Source organism: Mauremys reevesii, unplaced genomic scaffold, assembly GCF_016161935.1.
Source record: "Mauremys reevesii isolate NIE-2019 unplaced genomic scaffold, ASM1616193v1 Contig53, whole genome shotgun sequence".
In the NCBI taxonomy this organism is placed as follows: Eukaryota; Metazoa; Chordata; order Testudines; family Geoemydidae; genus Mauremys; species Mauremys reevesii.
The window spans coordinates 411,021-427,423 of NW_024100866.1; the positions used below are offsets into that span (position 1 = coordinate 411,021).

General features: G+C 46.9%; 1 protein-coding gene and 1 long non-coding RNA gene across 3 annotated transcripts in view; both read left to right on the plus strand.

Moving 5' to 3' along the window:
- LOC120394383 (deleted in malignant brain tumors 1 protein-like) overlaps positions 1 to 7,343 on the plus strand; it is a gene marked incomplete at its 3' end in the record, with an annotated part of 99,292 nt that extends 91,949 nt beyond the window's left edge. The window contains exons 21-22 of the mRNA XM_039518615.1: positions 874 to 969; positions 7,288 to 7,343. Coding sequence (XP_039374549.1) covers positions 874 to 969; positions 7,288 to 7,343 — 152 coding nt within the window. The remainder of the gene's footprint in view (positions 1 to 873; positions 970 to 7,287) is intronic.
- Position 7,344: 1 nt separating this feature from the next.
- LOC120394380 lies at positions 7,345 to 9,683 on the plus strand. Of its 2 annotated transcripts, none has more exons than XR_005592269.1 (3): positions 7,345 to 7,371; positions 8,507 to 8,596; positions 9,569 to 9,683. It is a non-coding gene; the product is annotated as an uncharacterized LOC120394380 (long non-coding RNA). The 2 variants fall into 2 exon arrangements; XR_005592270.1 differs by lacking the exon at positions 7,345 to 7,371 and adding an exon at positions 7,527 to 7,596.
- Positions 9,684 to 16,403: the final 6,720 nt, after the last annotated feature.

Genomic DNA, 16,403 nt, shown 5'->3' on the forward strand with positions numbered 1-16,403 from the left:
TTTTGTTTTGCTTTGTTTTGTTTCTTGCCCTCTTCTGAAGCATCAGACATTAGCTACAGAGGGAGCTGGGATGCTGGATGGGCTGGACCAGTCCTCTGAGGTGGTTCAGAGAAACCTCTTGCTAAGATATGTGGCTGGTGTCTTTTCCACATGCTCAGGTTCAAACTGATTGTCAGATTTGGGGTCAGGAAGAAATTTTCCCCCAGGGAAGATTGGCAAAAAGGGACCCTGGAGGATTTTCCTCTTCCTCTGAAGCATGGAGCATGGATCACCTGCCAGGATTATCTAGGCATCTCTCACCTAGTCAGTTCCCTGCCATTGCAGGGGCCTTGGGCATTGGTGGTACCTTTGTCGTTCCTGCTTTCTGCCTGTGGCACACAAGAGCGTATTCTGCCGAGGACTGAAATGCTTTAGTCTAAATGCATCTTTGGGCTCAGACCTAGGGGTATCTGGGTGAAATGCAGTGGCCTGTGTTATACAGGAGGTCAGATTAGATGTTTTAATGGTCCCTTCTGGCCTTAAACTCAATTTAAAAAAAAAAGGTGTTATCACCATTTTGCCGATAAACAGCATCATGGGAGAAGCATTATTTAAGCTGCTCCAAAGGGGAATAGCCCAGAATAATGGGATGAGATTAAAAAGGGGACATTTAAGATGAATGTGAGGAAGCTTCCTGACAGCGAACTACCCCTGAGAACCATTATCAAAGGGCTTTTGTGGAAAGAAACCCTGTCCCCTGGCTCATTTCAATTCCAGCAGTGGGAATGTGTTGTAGGATCACATTGGGCCCCGGGCGGAGGGACTGGATGATCCCATAGTGTTTCCCATCTCTGGTTTCAGTGACCCTGTGCAAACCCTGCCCTTTGTTTTCAGGTTCCAGAAGACCCCTGGATCCCTTCTCTGAGGCCGTGTATGAGGAGATTGATTATAACCTGATGAGAGAGAAGCAGGAGATGTTCAGTCGCTCAGGTCTGTGTGTCTCACTCTTAACAGGGAGCAGCTATCTAATGCCCTTTTCACAGGGGCGGCTCTAGGAATTTGGCCGCCCCAAGCACGCTGGTCCCGCGGCTCCGGTGGAGCAGAGGTCATGCCTGCGGGAGGTCCACCAGAGCCGCGGGACCAGCGGACCCTCCGCAGTCATGCCTGCTGGAGGTCCACCGGAGCTGCGGCAGCAACGGACCCTCCACAGCCTGCGGCAGGTCCACCTGTCCCGTGGCTCCGGTGGACCTCCCACAGGCATGACTGCAGAAGGTCCACTGGAGCCGCCTGCCGCCCTGCCGGCAAAATGCCGCCCCAAGCGCGCGCTTGGCGCGCTGGGGTCTGGAGCTGGCCCTGCCTTTTGAACTGAGGCAGTAGTGTAGCTAGGGTGGGTGCAGGGGAAGCAGCCGCTTCCCCTCAGCACATTTTCCAAAAGCAGCGCCATAGTTAGGGGTTACCATGGTGCCAGCAGGCGGGGCCCATGCTCAGCTCTGAAGCTTGGCCTGCGGGGCCGGCACTGGGCTCCTGCAGGCAAGGGGGGCAGCACAGCCAGAGGAGCCATGGGGGGGTGTGGTAGGTGCAGCCGGAGGAGTGAGGGGGCCAGCTCCTTGGCCAGCATGCCCCAAGCTCAGCGTGGCCCCAACATCGCCGCGGCCGCCTCCTGCGGTGGCTCAGGGCTCGGCGGCTGAGTGCTTCCTGCCCCTTGCTAATGTGACAGCAGCAGCATCTCCCGGCAGCGGCTTGTGGCCCATGTGCGGGATGGGGGGTAGGGTAGGGACCGACCATCCACTCCCTGCTCATGTCACGTCCAAGATTCCAGGCCGCCACCTGCGGGGATCGCCCGGGGCAGGGGTGTGAAGCAGTTACTGCGCATCCACGCCCTTCGGGTTGCTCCCGTGACCCCACCCCCCTGCACCATGCCCCTCCCCGCCCGTTTGCTTGACCACGCACCTCTGCATGGACCCTCTAGCTGCTGGTTACATTCCAACTGCCTGGAGCTTCCTGCGCGCTTCTCCCTTCCCACTGCCGTGGCGGCTGCCTGGCGCGGTGTCATGGCTTCCTCCGAAGTCGCTCGGCAGCTGGTGAGTCCCACCTGGAGGCACGTGAAACTTTCTCACCTCTTCTGCTCCCCCAAAAAAACTTCCTCGGCCAGGCCGGGCCGCACTGCACCCGGCCACCTCCTCCAAGACCGGTGGCGCAGCATGGCCGCAGCACAGCGTGGCCGAAGGAGCTGGGGGGGTGCGGCATGGCCGAAGGAGCCAGCCAAGGGGGGGGGGGAAACGCACAGCAGCCAGAGGAGGAGTCAAGGGGTGGCGCCTTTTTTATGTTTCCTCCCCCTGCACTTAGAACCTGGCTACGCCACTGATCTGAGGCCCTGACCCAGAGTTATATCATTGCATCTTCAGTCCTGTGAGCTTGTCATTGGGACTGGGCACAAGTCTCCATTGCAAAATGTTTTGGTGAAAAATGCAGATTTAGAGACACTGAAACATTTCACAAATTCCTGACAATTCCACCCAATTGTTCCAAATACACACAGAACAAATCATTTCATTTCAACACTTTCTAAAGAAAACATTTTGGTTTTCTTCAGTTTTATATTACTTTTCCATTAGAAATTTCCTTTAATTTTATCTATAAAAAACAAATAAACAAACAAATATTAACTAATGTCCAAATGATTTCAGTCAACATTAAACTTTTTTTTTTACTTTTTCATTTGCCAAAAATTTCCCCAAAAAGTCATTTTTGGATCAACTCAAAACAATCTTCAAGTTAGTTTGCTTTTCTTCCCCAATGACCAGAGAACCAAACCATCTATTTTTATTTATTTATTTATTTATTTATTTGCCAAGCTGTAGCTCTGGTAGCTTGTTCTGTGTTGAGACCAGCAGTTACTCTTGTAGACTGATGGAGATGGAATTCCTTCCCAACATACACTGTGAGTCCCAATTCTAGGGACAGTTAATGTCCTATCTGCCCATCCTGCAGCCTTGGAGTGTAACCAGTGAGGGGTCAGGAAAGCGACTGTCTGGGGCCAGGCTAAACTATCATTTGAAAACTGCTCTGGAGCATTGGAGCAGGGGATGTTCTGTGCCCCCCTCCCACCGCAGTCACTGGTCTATTGAGCTCCCTCCCTCCTGCCCCCTGAGCAGCAGGGTTGTCCTTACTATGAGGTGAACTCAGGCGGCCACCTCAGGTGCCAGACTATGGGGGGTTGCCACTAGGACCCAGAGTGTAGAAAATTGTATCTGCTGCTGGTGCATATGTATCTCTCTGCTCTAGACGCACAGAGATGGTGGAGTGCTGTGCTGGAGGAAGGGGGGCACAAGAGACATAACAGCAGGCAGGAGAAAAGGTGAGAGGGAATAAATGAAAGCAGCAGGAGCTGCAGGGAGAGAAAGGAGGAGGAGCCTCTTATGTACCTCTCGAGCACCCCCAGGAGCCTGAACTGATTAATACCAGCTTCTCAGGGAGCTTCCTGTTTCCTGCTGCTTCCCTGAACCCGCTTGAGGAGAACAGGCAGTCAATTGAAGTAGTAGGAGCCAGTTAGGCCCTTAAGATGCTGATATCTTCCCTCACTCAGGCCCTGCTACCAGCCTGCTTATTTGTCCCCTTCCATTGAGTGTTGAGAGCCACTCTAGCTGGCACAGAACAGCAGTCATGAGTGAAAGAAGAAAACGCCCCTCTGGGGCAGCATTCAGAAAAAGAAAGAAAGCAAAGGAAGCTTTTCTAGCTAAGCAGGAAGGAGCTCTCCTGAGATACATAGACTTCCAGCCCCAGTGAGTATGTGAGTGGTGAGGAGATGCCTGATCTTCCAGTTCGTCAGAGTACAGGTGACCTGGCAGCTACTACAGCATCCATATCTCCATCTAAAATGGATATAACCATGCACATTCCTAAAGAAAAGTGTAGATCAGAGAAGAGTGTGGTGGAGGTGCTAGAAACAGCTGCTGCTGAGTTTAGTTCCTTAAGTCTAGATGATCCAGGACTATGGACCGACTTGAGCAGTTGTCTGAGGGACTTCCTTGTACTGCATGGGCCACAGCAAGTGAAAAACTTCATGTTCCCCAAAGACAATGAAAATAGAAGTTTCCATCTAACACATTACTGGTGTGAAATCCCCAATGGCGACAAAGTGGAGAGGCCATGGCTTATGTACTCAAAAACCCAGAATGCTGCATACTTTTTTTGTTGCAGACTCTTCCAGTCTAATGTTCCAGACACATTGGGTTCTTCAGGAACAAAGAACTGGAAAAATCTGACTAGAAATGGGGCATGCCGTGGGAAGGCAGCAAATCACCAGAGAGCATTCCATAGGTGGAAAGAGCTTGAGATGAGACTAAGGTTAAAGGCCACCATAGATGATCAGCATCAAGACAAGATTGCAGCAGAGTCTCTTTACTGGCAAAAGGTTCCTAAAAGGCTCATTGCCATTGCTACCCAAAACCTAGCACTGTGTGGCACTTCAGATCAGTTGTATGTGCCAAACAATGGAAACGCCCTTAAAATTGTGGAGTTGATGGCTGAGTTTGATGCTGTACACCAGGAGCATCTAAGAAGAGTCACCACCCAAGAAATGTACACACACCACTACCTTGGAAAAACAATTCAAAATGAGATCATACAGTTACTGGCAACAAAAGTCAAACATAAGATTGTGGCACATCTGAAGTCAACAAGATATTACTATGACAAAGTGGGTATTCGCCCACGAAAACTTATGCTCCAATACTTCTGTTAGTCTATAAGGTGCCACAGGACTCTTTGTCGCTTTTTAAAGATATTACTCTGTTATTCTGGACTGCACACCTGACATCAGCCATACTGAACAAATGACTTTAATGGTGTTTTTTGTAACAACAGAACCTAGTGAAAATGTCCCTGCAATGGTGACTGTCAGAGAACATTTTCTAGAATTTATTAAAAGCAGCAAAAAATCCTGAGGCACCTTATAGACTAACAGACATTTTGCAGCATGAGCTTTCGTGGGTGAATACCCACTTCATCGGATGCAACCTAAAATTTATTGACATTGATGATACTACAGGAGCTAGTATAACAAATGTGCTTAAAAAGCTGGAAGATACAGGAATTGCGATAACTGACATGAGAGGTCAGGTCTACGATAATGGTGCCACATGAGAGGAAAGAATAGAGGAGTGCAGACACAGATCCGAGAGTTAAACCATTGAGCTCTTTTTGTCCCATACAGTTCAATGTCCCATACATTGAACTTGGTGATCAGTGATGCAGCATCAGCTTCTAGTGAGGCTGCTGAATTTTTTAATGTAATTCAAAGCATCTATGTATTTTTCTCTGCATCAACACATCGATTGCAAATTTTGAGGCAACATCTGGGAACATTCTCTCTGACACTGAAACCACTGAGTACCACAAGATGGGAAAGCCGACTGGAGGCCTTAAACCCTATCAAACACCAAATTGGGACGATAGATGATGCCATAGTTGCCATTATGGAGGATAATGCTATGACAGGAATGTGGGAGAACAGTGGCAGAGGGAAATGGAATCCCCAGAAACATACATAACTTCAAATTTCTGTGTGGCTTTGTGTTGTGGCAGGACATACTGTTTGAAATAAATGTTGTAAACAAGAGACTCCAAGGTGTTGACCTTGATATATCTGGAGCAATGGAACAACTGGACAAAGCAAAGTCATACCTACAGTCTTACCGGACAGATGAGGGATTTCAAAATGTTCTGAAGAGTGAACAGAAGTTGCCAGAGGAACTTCACACTGAAGCTATTTTCTCATCCACTCAAGAATACAAGAATCACCGAAGAAGAAAATATTTTGATTACGAGGCACGGGATAATCCCATAAGAGACCCCAAAGAACAATTCAAAGTTGAATTTTTTAACCAGGTGCTAGATTGTGCAATACAGTCAGTTGAAGAACGTTTCATGCAGCTCAAGGAACACAGCAGTATATTCGGGATGTTGTATGATATTCCAAAACTCCTCACTATGCCTGAAGAAGACCTACACCAGTAATGCAGAGCACTAGAGACAGTGTTGACACATGACGGCATGCGCAATATTGATGCGAGTTATTTAGGTGACTAACTGAAAGCCCTTTCAAGATACATTTCAGCAGGATCAACTCCAAAGGCTGTTCTGGAATATATGTGCACAAATAAGATGGCCACACTCTTTCCAAATACTTTTGTTGCTCTGCGCATACTTCTAACACTTCCTGTAACAGTTGCCAATGGAGAATGCAACTTCTCCAAGCTGAAGTTAATTAAAAAACACCTATGCTCCACAATGACACAGGAGAGGCTGGTCAGCCTTGCCACCATCTCAATAGAGCATGAGCTGGCCAAGACTGTGGACCTTCAGCAGGAAGCAGTTCAAATCTTTGCAAAAAAGAAGGCACAGAAAGCATCACTTTGATTATTCAAACAGATAAAAATGACAGTGTTTACTATGCAGACAAGAAAAGTTACATTTGCTGTTTAGGCGTTTGAAAGTTAAGTGTTACTTAAAATTTTTGAACAAGGCATTTTAAGTTGTTAGTTCTTCTTTATTGGGGTAGGTAGCAGAGCAGTACCATGAGAGGAGTAGAACAGGAAGAAGGCAGAATTGAGACCTTTCAAAGTTTTGGCCCAAGCGAGGGGGTATGGGGAAATCATTTGAGCTCCCTGCCTCAGGTGCCAAAATGTTGTGGGCTAGTCCTGCGGAGCACAGAGATCAGCCCAGGAGAGCCTCATGACTTGAGTCACAGCCCTGTTATCCTTTGTGCCATTTTGTCTCAATGTCTGATGGGAACATCCTGCCCAAGGGCTGTGCTGTGGTGGGGCTCAGGGAACATGCTCAGGGCATCTCCCAGCACCACTGCTAAAATGGTTACAGGGAATCACAGATTCTGCTCTGAGCCTGTCTTTGCCTAATCTGGAAACACCATGGAGAGCTGATCGACTGATTCATGGGGGAGGTGGGTATTTACCCTTAAGAAGGAGGAGTCCCCTCTGTGGCTGAGGAGGCCAGGACCATTGTGGAACTTCTCTGGACCAGCAGCCAAAGATGTGCCCTTCACTCACCCCAGTATATTTCAGATCAGATTGTAGCATCCCCTCAGTCACATTTACCACAATAACATGGAGTTTTCTCTTGGAGAGTCTGTGTCAGCCTCTGACCACTCAGAGTCGATGTGAGTCACCATCTCCTATAAAAGAAGGAATAGACTGAAACTGGAAATCCTGCTCCTGGCCCCGGGTGTGTTCCCAGTCCCACAGTTTTGCTGTTCTCACTGTGATGAATTTCTGGTTCTCGTCTCTCCAGTCTCCTATTCAGATGACTCAGTGATGAAGCTGCAGTATTACACCGGGGACAGTGAGGGGGAAAACGATCCTGGATCAGAACAAGGTAATGCAGGAGGGGTAGACTCAGGCCGAAAGACCCAAATCTAGGCAGAGAACAGAATTTCTATGACACTTCTGCAATTGCAGCCATTTCCCCTCAAACGGGTCCCATTTTACACTGTTGGGTCTAATCCCATTGAACAGGATTTCTGCCAGAATCTCAGGATGGGAACATGTGACCATCTCCTGAGCACACACCCCTGGGAGTGATTTGCAGTGACCTTCCCAGGTGAGGAGCTGGAGGAGACGGGTCAGTCTCTTTGGGTGGAAGGCGTCAGTGCCCAGCAGGGCTCGTCTCTCACTCCTGAGAAGAGGAATATTGGCCTATGTTAGAGAGAGAGATGATTGTCTTGTGTTGTAATTACAGATGGGCTCAGCCCAACTCACTGATCCGAACCCACCAGAACTTTGGGGGACTGGGGATTTGCAGATTCTGGCCCCAGCTCCAGATGTCAGTTTTGCAGCTGACACCTGTTGCTATAACAAGCTGAAGCAAAACCCTGGATCTGAACTTTCTGGCCTGGGCCCATCTCTAAGTATAAACAGGGTGTCATTTCTATCCCAGCTGCTCTCAAGGGAGTCCATGAATTTGGGCCCTTTGGGAGTTTAGCCTGTGGCTGGGGGAGGAGACACTGAGCAGATGAGCCAGTTCTGCTGAGAAGCTGGAGCGCTGCCAAGCTGAGCCCCGGGCTGCCTGAGAGGCTAGTGGAGAGCAGGAGCTCACAAAAGATCAGAACAGCAACCTCCCAGTGGGAGCTTTAAATCGTGCAGAGGGGAGGTTCCCCCTCCCCAGGGAAACAGGAAAATTCAAACCTGCAGAGATCAGCTGGATTCATACAGGCCGGCTCTGGCCTGGCAGCGCCCATGTCCCAACCTGTTATCTCAGCACAAGCCCAGATCCTGCTCCCACTGAAACACATACAAGAGCTGCTGTTGGATTCTGCAGGAACAGGATTGGCCCCCAGTTATTTCTGGGACTCCTGTTTTACTGTCGTTCTCTTACTTGTGCCCTTCTCACCATGGGCCCCCTGTGACTTCCCCTCTGAAGTGCCATGATACACAGCTCTAGTTATAAGGGCCACCTGCACTGAAGAGAGGCTGCTGGTGCCAGGGGCTGACTGTGGCATTTGCTGTTTCAGAGGGAGCTTCCCCAGGGGGGTCTCAGTTGGATTATGATAATGTGGAGGAGCCTGCCTTGAACGACATCTCCCAGACTCCAGATGGCCAAGGTGAGAAGTGAATCCGCCTCCTGGAAGCAACATCACCTTGACAAAAAACTAACTGTATTTCCCAGTAGGAACAATAGTGGTTTGTTATGAAAACCACAAAGTTCACCCACCAGTATTGTCTATTGGTGTAACACTAGGGGCGCTGACCAGGTGCATTACAAGAGCTGTGTGGAGTTCCAGGGGTAGGAAAGCGTGTGATGTCCTAGGTCATGACAGAGGCCCATTGCAGGGATTGAAGGAGCAGTTTGCTCATGAGCTGCCCACGCGGTACTTGGCTCAGATCACTGACCTTTGACCCACACTGCCATGAGCACTAGGGTTACTCACTAGTTGTAAAGAGGTAATATCAAAGGAGAGACCTTCACATAGGAGCAATGTTCCTGCCAGCCTTTCCTGACATGCAGCTATGGCAGCTTATATACATCTGTGTCAGACATGCTTTGACAGGGGGAAGAGAGGGGGACATAGAGATTTTACACCCAAAGTCCCATTTCTGACCCTTATTAGCTGGCTCAGCTCCCAGTGGTTTCAGTGCATTGGAGACTGATGGCAGTTTATGGGGTAAACCTTATCAGGAGAACGCATTGAAAAGACATTTTAAAATATTATCAAATTTAGGAAGCCAGGAACAAACTCTGAAGAATTCCAAGTCATTTACATTTGTAATTATTGTAACCAAATGCCTTGTGGAGCAATCCTCTGTACTAGATCCCAGTCACATCTTTCTACAACTCCCCATCCCCCTTGTCATCTGGGAGCTCTAGGATCCTCTCAACCAACTATTGAAATGTATCAAATCAATGTGATCTGTAAATCCCTTCAATCTGAGGGTTCCAGAGAGGGCTTACCACCCTGAGGGTGGAAGTGCTGAGAGATCCCCAGGGACCAGTAAGGCTGGTGCATCTGCAGCTTGTAGTTTAATTCTGTCTTCACTGTGAATATTCTCTTAATTACTTCACATCTTCATGTCAGATGCCCCTGCCCTGCCTGGAGATGTCCCAGAGGATGGTTATGATGATGCCAGAGAAGTGTCTGAGCCTGAAGATGACCCTGGTTTGGGGCAGAATGATGAGAAAGGCACTGGTGCAGTGACAGGAACAGGGATTCACAGACAGGTGAGTTTGCACTTCACAGTGTCTCTACAGAATGGGATGGGTGTAAATGTGCATTACACCACAAAGGAACAAACCTGGCCAACCCAACGCCTGTGGGAAAAAAAACACCTTTCTTTCTCTCTTCTCTTCTTTCCTCAAAGCAGAGGCTTCAGTGCTTGCAGTGGGGATGGGAAAAGCAGCAAAATCCCTCAATCTCTAGGTTCAAATCCTTGTGTGGCTGCCACACCCTGGATTACTGGATTCCGACCAGTTTATTGTGTGTGTATCTTTTGGACAGAATCTTATAAACCAAAGTCCTGTTACTGATGTGCATTGTTAGAGCCCATGACACTTCCTGTAAAAGTCAGGCTTTGCCCATTATCCTTGGCCATCATCTCCTCTCCCCTCCCCTCCCTTCCCCATTGTGTCATGAGCAGAGACACCACCAGCCACCTCAGAGGAATTGGAGTGGCAATCAAATGTGCATTACTTAGTACTTGATAAGAATAACATGCTTATGTGTTAGCGCAGAGTGAATTATACAATGCCTTTAAGTAAGAGCTACTTCCTGAAAGTGATTGGGTTTTGTACATGCAGTGACAGGTGATTACAGTTCTCACTTGGCAACTGCAAATGGTCTGGAAACCAAGGATTTTACTTCCAGAATATGTACAGAGATGATGGATTAAAATTTGTCATGGACCCAATGAGAAGAACGAAGAGGGAACATTTTCTAACCCATACCAGAGAGTGCCCTCCACCATTGCTATGTAGCCATAAAATGTATCCACTGACTGTATGTGTCTCTCTTTGTATTTTAGGCTGGAGTCTGCACTCTCTAAGGAATGAAGGTGTCTCTGCAACAGAGAAAGAAACCCTGTTCCTGCCTCCTGGAGACACAAGTTATGATGATGTGGGACATGGTGACTCTGGGGGATCAGTATCAGAGAAATGCGAGTGGACCAAATAACCTTGGGATAATGTAAAGCTTTCCTCTTTCTCTCAGAAATGCTCCCTCTGGCATGATTCCCAGAGACACTCCCTGCCTGGTAGATAGACAAAGCAGATGTTTCTTTAGGGTTTGTGTGAAGTTGCAGGAAATACAAGTGTGATTGGGAAAAAGTTCAGAGATTTCCTCTGTGTAACTTCCATTGATTGACCAGGATGGAAGTTTCCTGCTTTTTATCCCTGTAATTTCTTCAGGTTCAATTTGTGCCTTTTTCTTATTAAATCCTTTCTGAAAGTCTTCCCCATAGTGAAAGTTTTTCTTGCCAGATGAATTGTGCAGTTTCCACGGGGAGAGGCTGAGATTGAACAAACCAAGAGACAAGGGTGGACCACCTCTGGGTATGGCAAGCTATTTGAAGCGGGTGGGGTGGTTTACACTGGCATGTGGTAAAAGTGAGACACCAGCAAGAGAACATTCTGCAGTGAGCAACATGGTTGTTCCAAAAGCAAATTCAGATTTGAAACATTCATTGAATCCAAGGAGATAAATGGGAAATTCCCCCTGGGTAATTCACACCTGAAATTAAACAAATGGAGAAAAGAATTCCCCATTAGCGATAAATACAAAGGAAGAATATTTCTGCTAGGATAATAAATACTTTATAGACAATAGTGACAAGGGGAAGGTTAATCAGAGTCTGGATTTCCACTGAACCAATAAAGCTACAACAAGTAACAAATCACTGAGTTGTTACTAGAAACCCCAGTAAAACTGATCATGTTCACACAGTGGAATATTTATTTCCAATGCCATCTACAAATATAGTTTAATATCAACGCTGAGCTGAGTAATGACCAGTGGAGAAGCCAGAAGTGTTCTCTGGATGAACCCTCAGTGAAATCAGTACCAGAACGCATGCAGAGTACATTGCTATTTCACAGAAATGTCTTTCTTTCCTTTACCACAAATCCTGCATTCAGTTTGGTCACTTCATCTGTACACAGATACAATGGAGATAGAAAAGGCTGACAGAAGATGAAAGCAGATGATTGGAAGCAGGAAGTTTGGGGGTGGGAGAGTCTTATGAAGAGACTAGGAATAAAACAATTTACTTTTGAAATGGAAATACAGAAGACAACATTATTGAGACATGTAATAGAGTGTAGTGATCCTTGGAGACTGAGAAGGGAAATCTCAGGGGCTGTGCTAATCCATTCCAGGGGTTGTGTCTTCAAGACAGATGTGCGGGACAAAGGAAATGACCAGAGAGAGGAGGTGGCCCCAGGGTTGATGTTTGTGCTTTAGCAGGGAACCCAGGCTTCTGACTCTGCCTACGGCCTGGGTTTGGTCAGTCCGTCCAGGGGGGGTCACATTGCTCACAGGCAAAGAGGAGGAGAACTCCCCCAAAAATGGTACATGCAGATCCTGGAAAAAAGGAAAGAGAAAAGGGACAGCAGCAGGTGAAGGTGACTGAGTATGGAATTCCCTTGTATAAGTGAGCTTTGATAAAATGCAAGGTCATACATATGTGACTCTGAGAAGGATTTATGTGTCATAATGGACAAACATTATGACAAATCCCAGGGTGATGCTGTTGCCAAAATGGCCAACACAATTCTTGGAAGTATATATAAGAGAATAATGACTAGAAATAGGGCGCTGATTTTCTCTCTCTATTCAACATTGGTAAGACCAATACCAAAACCTTGCATCCAGTTGTGTTGTTCCCATTTTAAGTGGAACAGTGAAAAATTGGACAAGGGACAGTGAAGAGCTATTTTTAAAAGAGCTGAAAAGATGCTTTACAGTGAGAGACAAGAGCTCAATCTGTTCAATTTATCAAAAAGAAGATCAAGAGGTGACTTGATTACAGTGCATAAATACCCTCACAAAGAGAAAATACTGGGTATGAAAGGGCTCTTTCATCTAGCAGACAAAGGCATAATAAAGAAGTTAATGCCAGAGAAATTAAAATTAGAAATAAGGGACAAATTTGAAATAGGTGATTAAACATTGGAACAAAGTACCAAGGGAAATGATGGATTCTCCACCTCACATGGAGTTGGCAGGAGGGAGCAGGAGCTACTTAAGCAAGTGCTCTCAGGTGATATAGAAAACTATTTCTCTCAGGTGCTTGGCTGGTGGGCCTCACTCACATGCTCAGGGTCTAGCTGATCTCCATTTGGGGGTTCAGAAAGGAAATTTTCCCCAGGTCAGATTGGCAGGGACACTGGAGTTATTTTCCATCCTCTGCAACATGGGACACAAGTCACTTGCTAGGATCATTTGGGTATATCTCACCAATCAATTCCCTGCCATTAAAGGGGCCTCATGTGTGGGCGCCCTTCAGTCCCTCCTAGTCTCTGTCTGTGGCACTCAATAGTTTAGTCTCCTGAGGTTTGTAACAGTTTGGTCTAATCCAGGCTGTTGGGCTCAATACAGGGGTGACTTTGATGGTCTGTCATGTGTATTGGGGTTAGACTGGATTATTTAATTGTCCCTACAGGGCTTAAAATCTACACATCTATGTTATGGCTACAATGTTGCTGTGTCTGACCTGTGGCCACTTCAACTCACAGGTGCCCCCTCTTTCCAACCCAGTCACCTCCTAGCACTCAGGGAATGGCAGCAGCAACAAACGGCAATAGGGCGCTGGTAGGAGTAACTTTAGGGACAGTTACTAGCCACAGAAAACAAAACCTCTCCCAGCACCCCTGACTGCTGCACATCAGGGTCTCTGGCCGTACAGAAGATGGTCCAGCACTCACAGTGGAAAGGAATGAGAGAGGGACAGAAACACCCAGAAGGGGGAGTTACATGTTTCAGCCATGTTGGTATTTGGGTACCAGCTCAAACACATGCATTGTACCCACAAGCAGAGCAAGTTCACACTATAAAAACACCAAACCCAAGAGGGACATGTTAGTCTCAGCACAAGTTCTGCTTTAATCCATTAGAAACAATCTGTAATTATTGGGGCAGTTCGGTGCTGGAGTACACCAAACCCCTGAAGTGCCAGTAGTGTGCCTGGTACACCGTCACTGGGAGGCAAGCACTGTAGGTGCTTCGGCAACTAGGTCTGATTGGTTCCACTAACTGCTCAGACACGTGGCTAAGGGAACGGGAAACGTTATACATACGCTAGGTCCAGAGGCTTAAACAGTTACAGTTCATAGGGGAAAATACTGGTAAATGTTTGGGTCTCTGGAGCTGTCCAGTTGAGAGTCAGGGTTCTTCAGGTCGAGTGCCTGGAGTGCCCTCTCCAGTCCAATCTCTATTCAAGCAAATGGGACCTTGCAGGTTTCTAGGTCATGTTGACTTAGTGTCTCTCTTTGGGGCTGCTCTCCATTGGCTTCCTGCTCAGCCGCTGCTGTTCCTCCATAAACCTCTCACAGACCTACAGCCAGCAGTTAGCTCTGGCAATCACAGCCTGTTCCATGTGCAGCTCTGCATGTGGTTCCTGGGGATTGCCCTCTGCATCCAGCTCTCTGCAGCTCCTCACTTGCCATGAGACCACCACTCCCCACAATAGCCCGGCCCTTTCCTGGTTCAGGGCCATTCCCCTTACCTGTTCAGAGGAAAGGGAAGTGCCGTGGGGAAGGGTCTGATGGGGGTTGTAGTCCCATTCTTAGCAGATCCATCACAGTCTCAAACATAAGATGAAAGATTCTGCAAACAAAGAAGGTTCCTCTCTGCCATATCATTCCCAAAGAGTTTTGAGGTCACATTGATTGCCTCTTTTGTTTAACAAAATAGTCTTAAAGTCTGCATCCATCTTTTCAGCTCCTTTCTATACCTTTAACTGCCAACTTTAAATAATACAGTTTGGGAACATACTGATTTCCTATATTCTTTTACCCATAAAAGATCCATGACATTTTATCAAATAACAGAAACTTGAGAAATTCAAAGTGTTTGTGAAAAAAAATACATTTTTTAAAGATATCTCTGGGGTCAGTGGATCCTGATCCACAAATGTTCAGGCCAGACTGAAGACTGAGTAACTGAAGGGAACATTCATCTGATAGACAAAGTTCCCCTCTCACTCCCCCAGCAGAAGGGTCAGCAAAGCCAGCGTCACATAAGCTGGCAGGGACCACAGCCAAGACAGGCAGGGTACATCTCCAAAACCTTGGAGACAGCATGGCCTGAGGTTCTGTAGGACTGACACTCTGTAGACCCGAGTCAAAGAAAAAGGCTAGACACTGACAACAAAGTCAGCACAACCCATTTCTTTTCACTGCATATGAGCCATCAGAAATCTGAGTTCTCTGTCTCCATGGAGGAACCAAGAGTCTAGATTAGGCTAGAAAATCAAAGAGAGAATATGTATATTGACAACTTTCAATGTTTCGGAGGCTTTTGTTTCAATCAGGGACTGCTTGGCAAGCTGTCTGCCCCTGAACACTTCAAAGGGAAAATGTCACTACTCTCAGAAGGATAGAAGAGATCCTCTACCAAATGAATGATATTCCCATACATGGGTCAGTGCAGACTCAATCTCTCTTTGCAGTCCTAAAGGGCCTGGAGAAGTTAGGCCTAAAATTAAACAATAAGAGTGAGGTAACAGAACTGAGTCAAGTTTCTGTGTCAAATCATTAGTGAGACAGGGATCAGAGCAGACCCAGAAAATGTTCAAGCCATAACCCAGAAGAGTGAGGCTCAGAATATCAGTGTGTGGGCATATGAGCCTCCTGGGAAAATTTCTGGAGGAGAAGTCAAAACCCTCAAGATACCTGCACAAGGACAAAATTTCATGGCACTGAGGCCAACACAGAGTCCAGAATTCAGGGAGATTGTACATAGCCTGAGCATCCTACTGAGTTTAGCCTTATATAGTCTGAATAAAGATACTGCGGTTTCAGCCATTTCAGCTTTCTATGGACCTAGCACAGTCCTCTTTCAAACACAGTCACCTACAATATGGCACCCATCACACATGCCTCCAGCTCTCACCAACATAGCAGTGCTGTGCAGATTTACAAAACAAGGTATTATCCCCTGTGTGGCATGTAAATGCTTCAGAGACTTCCTTGTAGGCCTAAAGTTCCATTTAGACACCAACCACAAGCTGCTAGCTACTCTGCTAGGAATAAATCCCCCAGATGAATTACCCCTAAAATACAACATCTGAATGATGCTCATGTGGTTCCAGTTTTCAGTTCCTTCTGTAACTGGAACAAAATCTCATGGCAGCAACCCACTTTCCAGAGCTGTCACTCCAGACAGTCCTCAGCCAGAGTTCAAGCTGGAGAACCCACGGACCAAGTGCTCCTCCTGGCCAATCAGTGTAAAGCACCCCTAAAGACCTCAGCACTGCAAACATGCGGTGTGACATACCTGAGCTAGCTTTAGTCCAGTGTTTCCCAAACGGTGCATCCCGAACCATCAGCGGATCATGGGATGGTTCTAGATGGGTCATCATGTCCAGGCCTGGATTAACCTGTCACAAGACCCTGATGTAGGCAAACATACAGTTCTCCTGGCCAAGTGAAGAAGGGAGGCCTCCAAGCCCTCCAAACATCTTCCCTGCAGTGTCCAGCCCTGACCCTGGACACTCTCACTAGTCACAAGAAGCAACGCAACTCAGATTAGCAGTTAGACCTCAGATCACCTCTCCACTTATCTCACAGAATTTATATATGTTCATAGTGAAGTCAAGTATAAGTTTATTTAACAAAGATAGACATTCAAACATTAGCAATAGAAGTATTGGAAACTAATGGTTACATATACAACAAAATTGCAACATGCATTCTGGAGC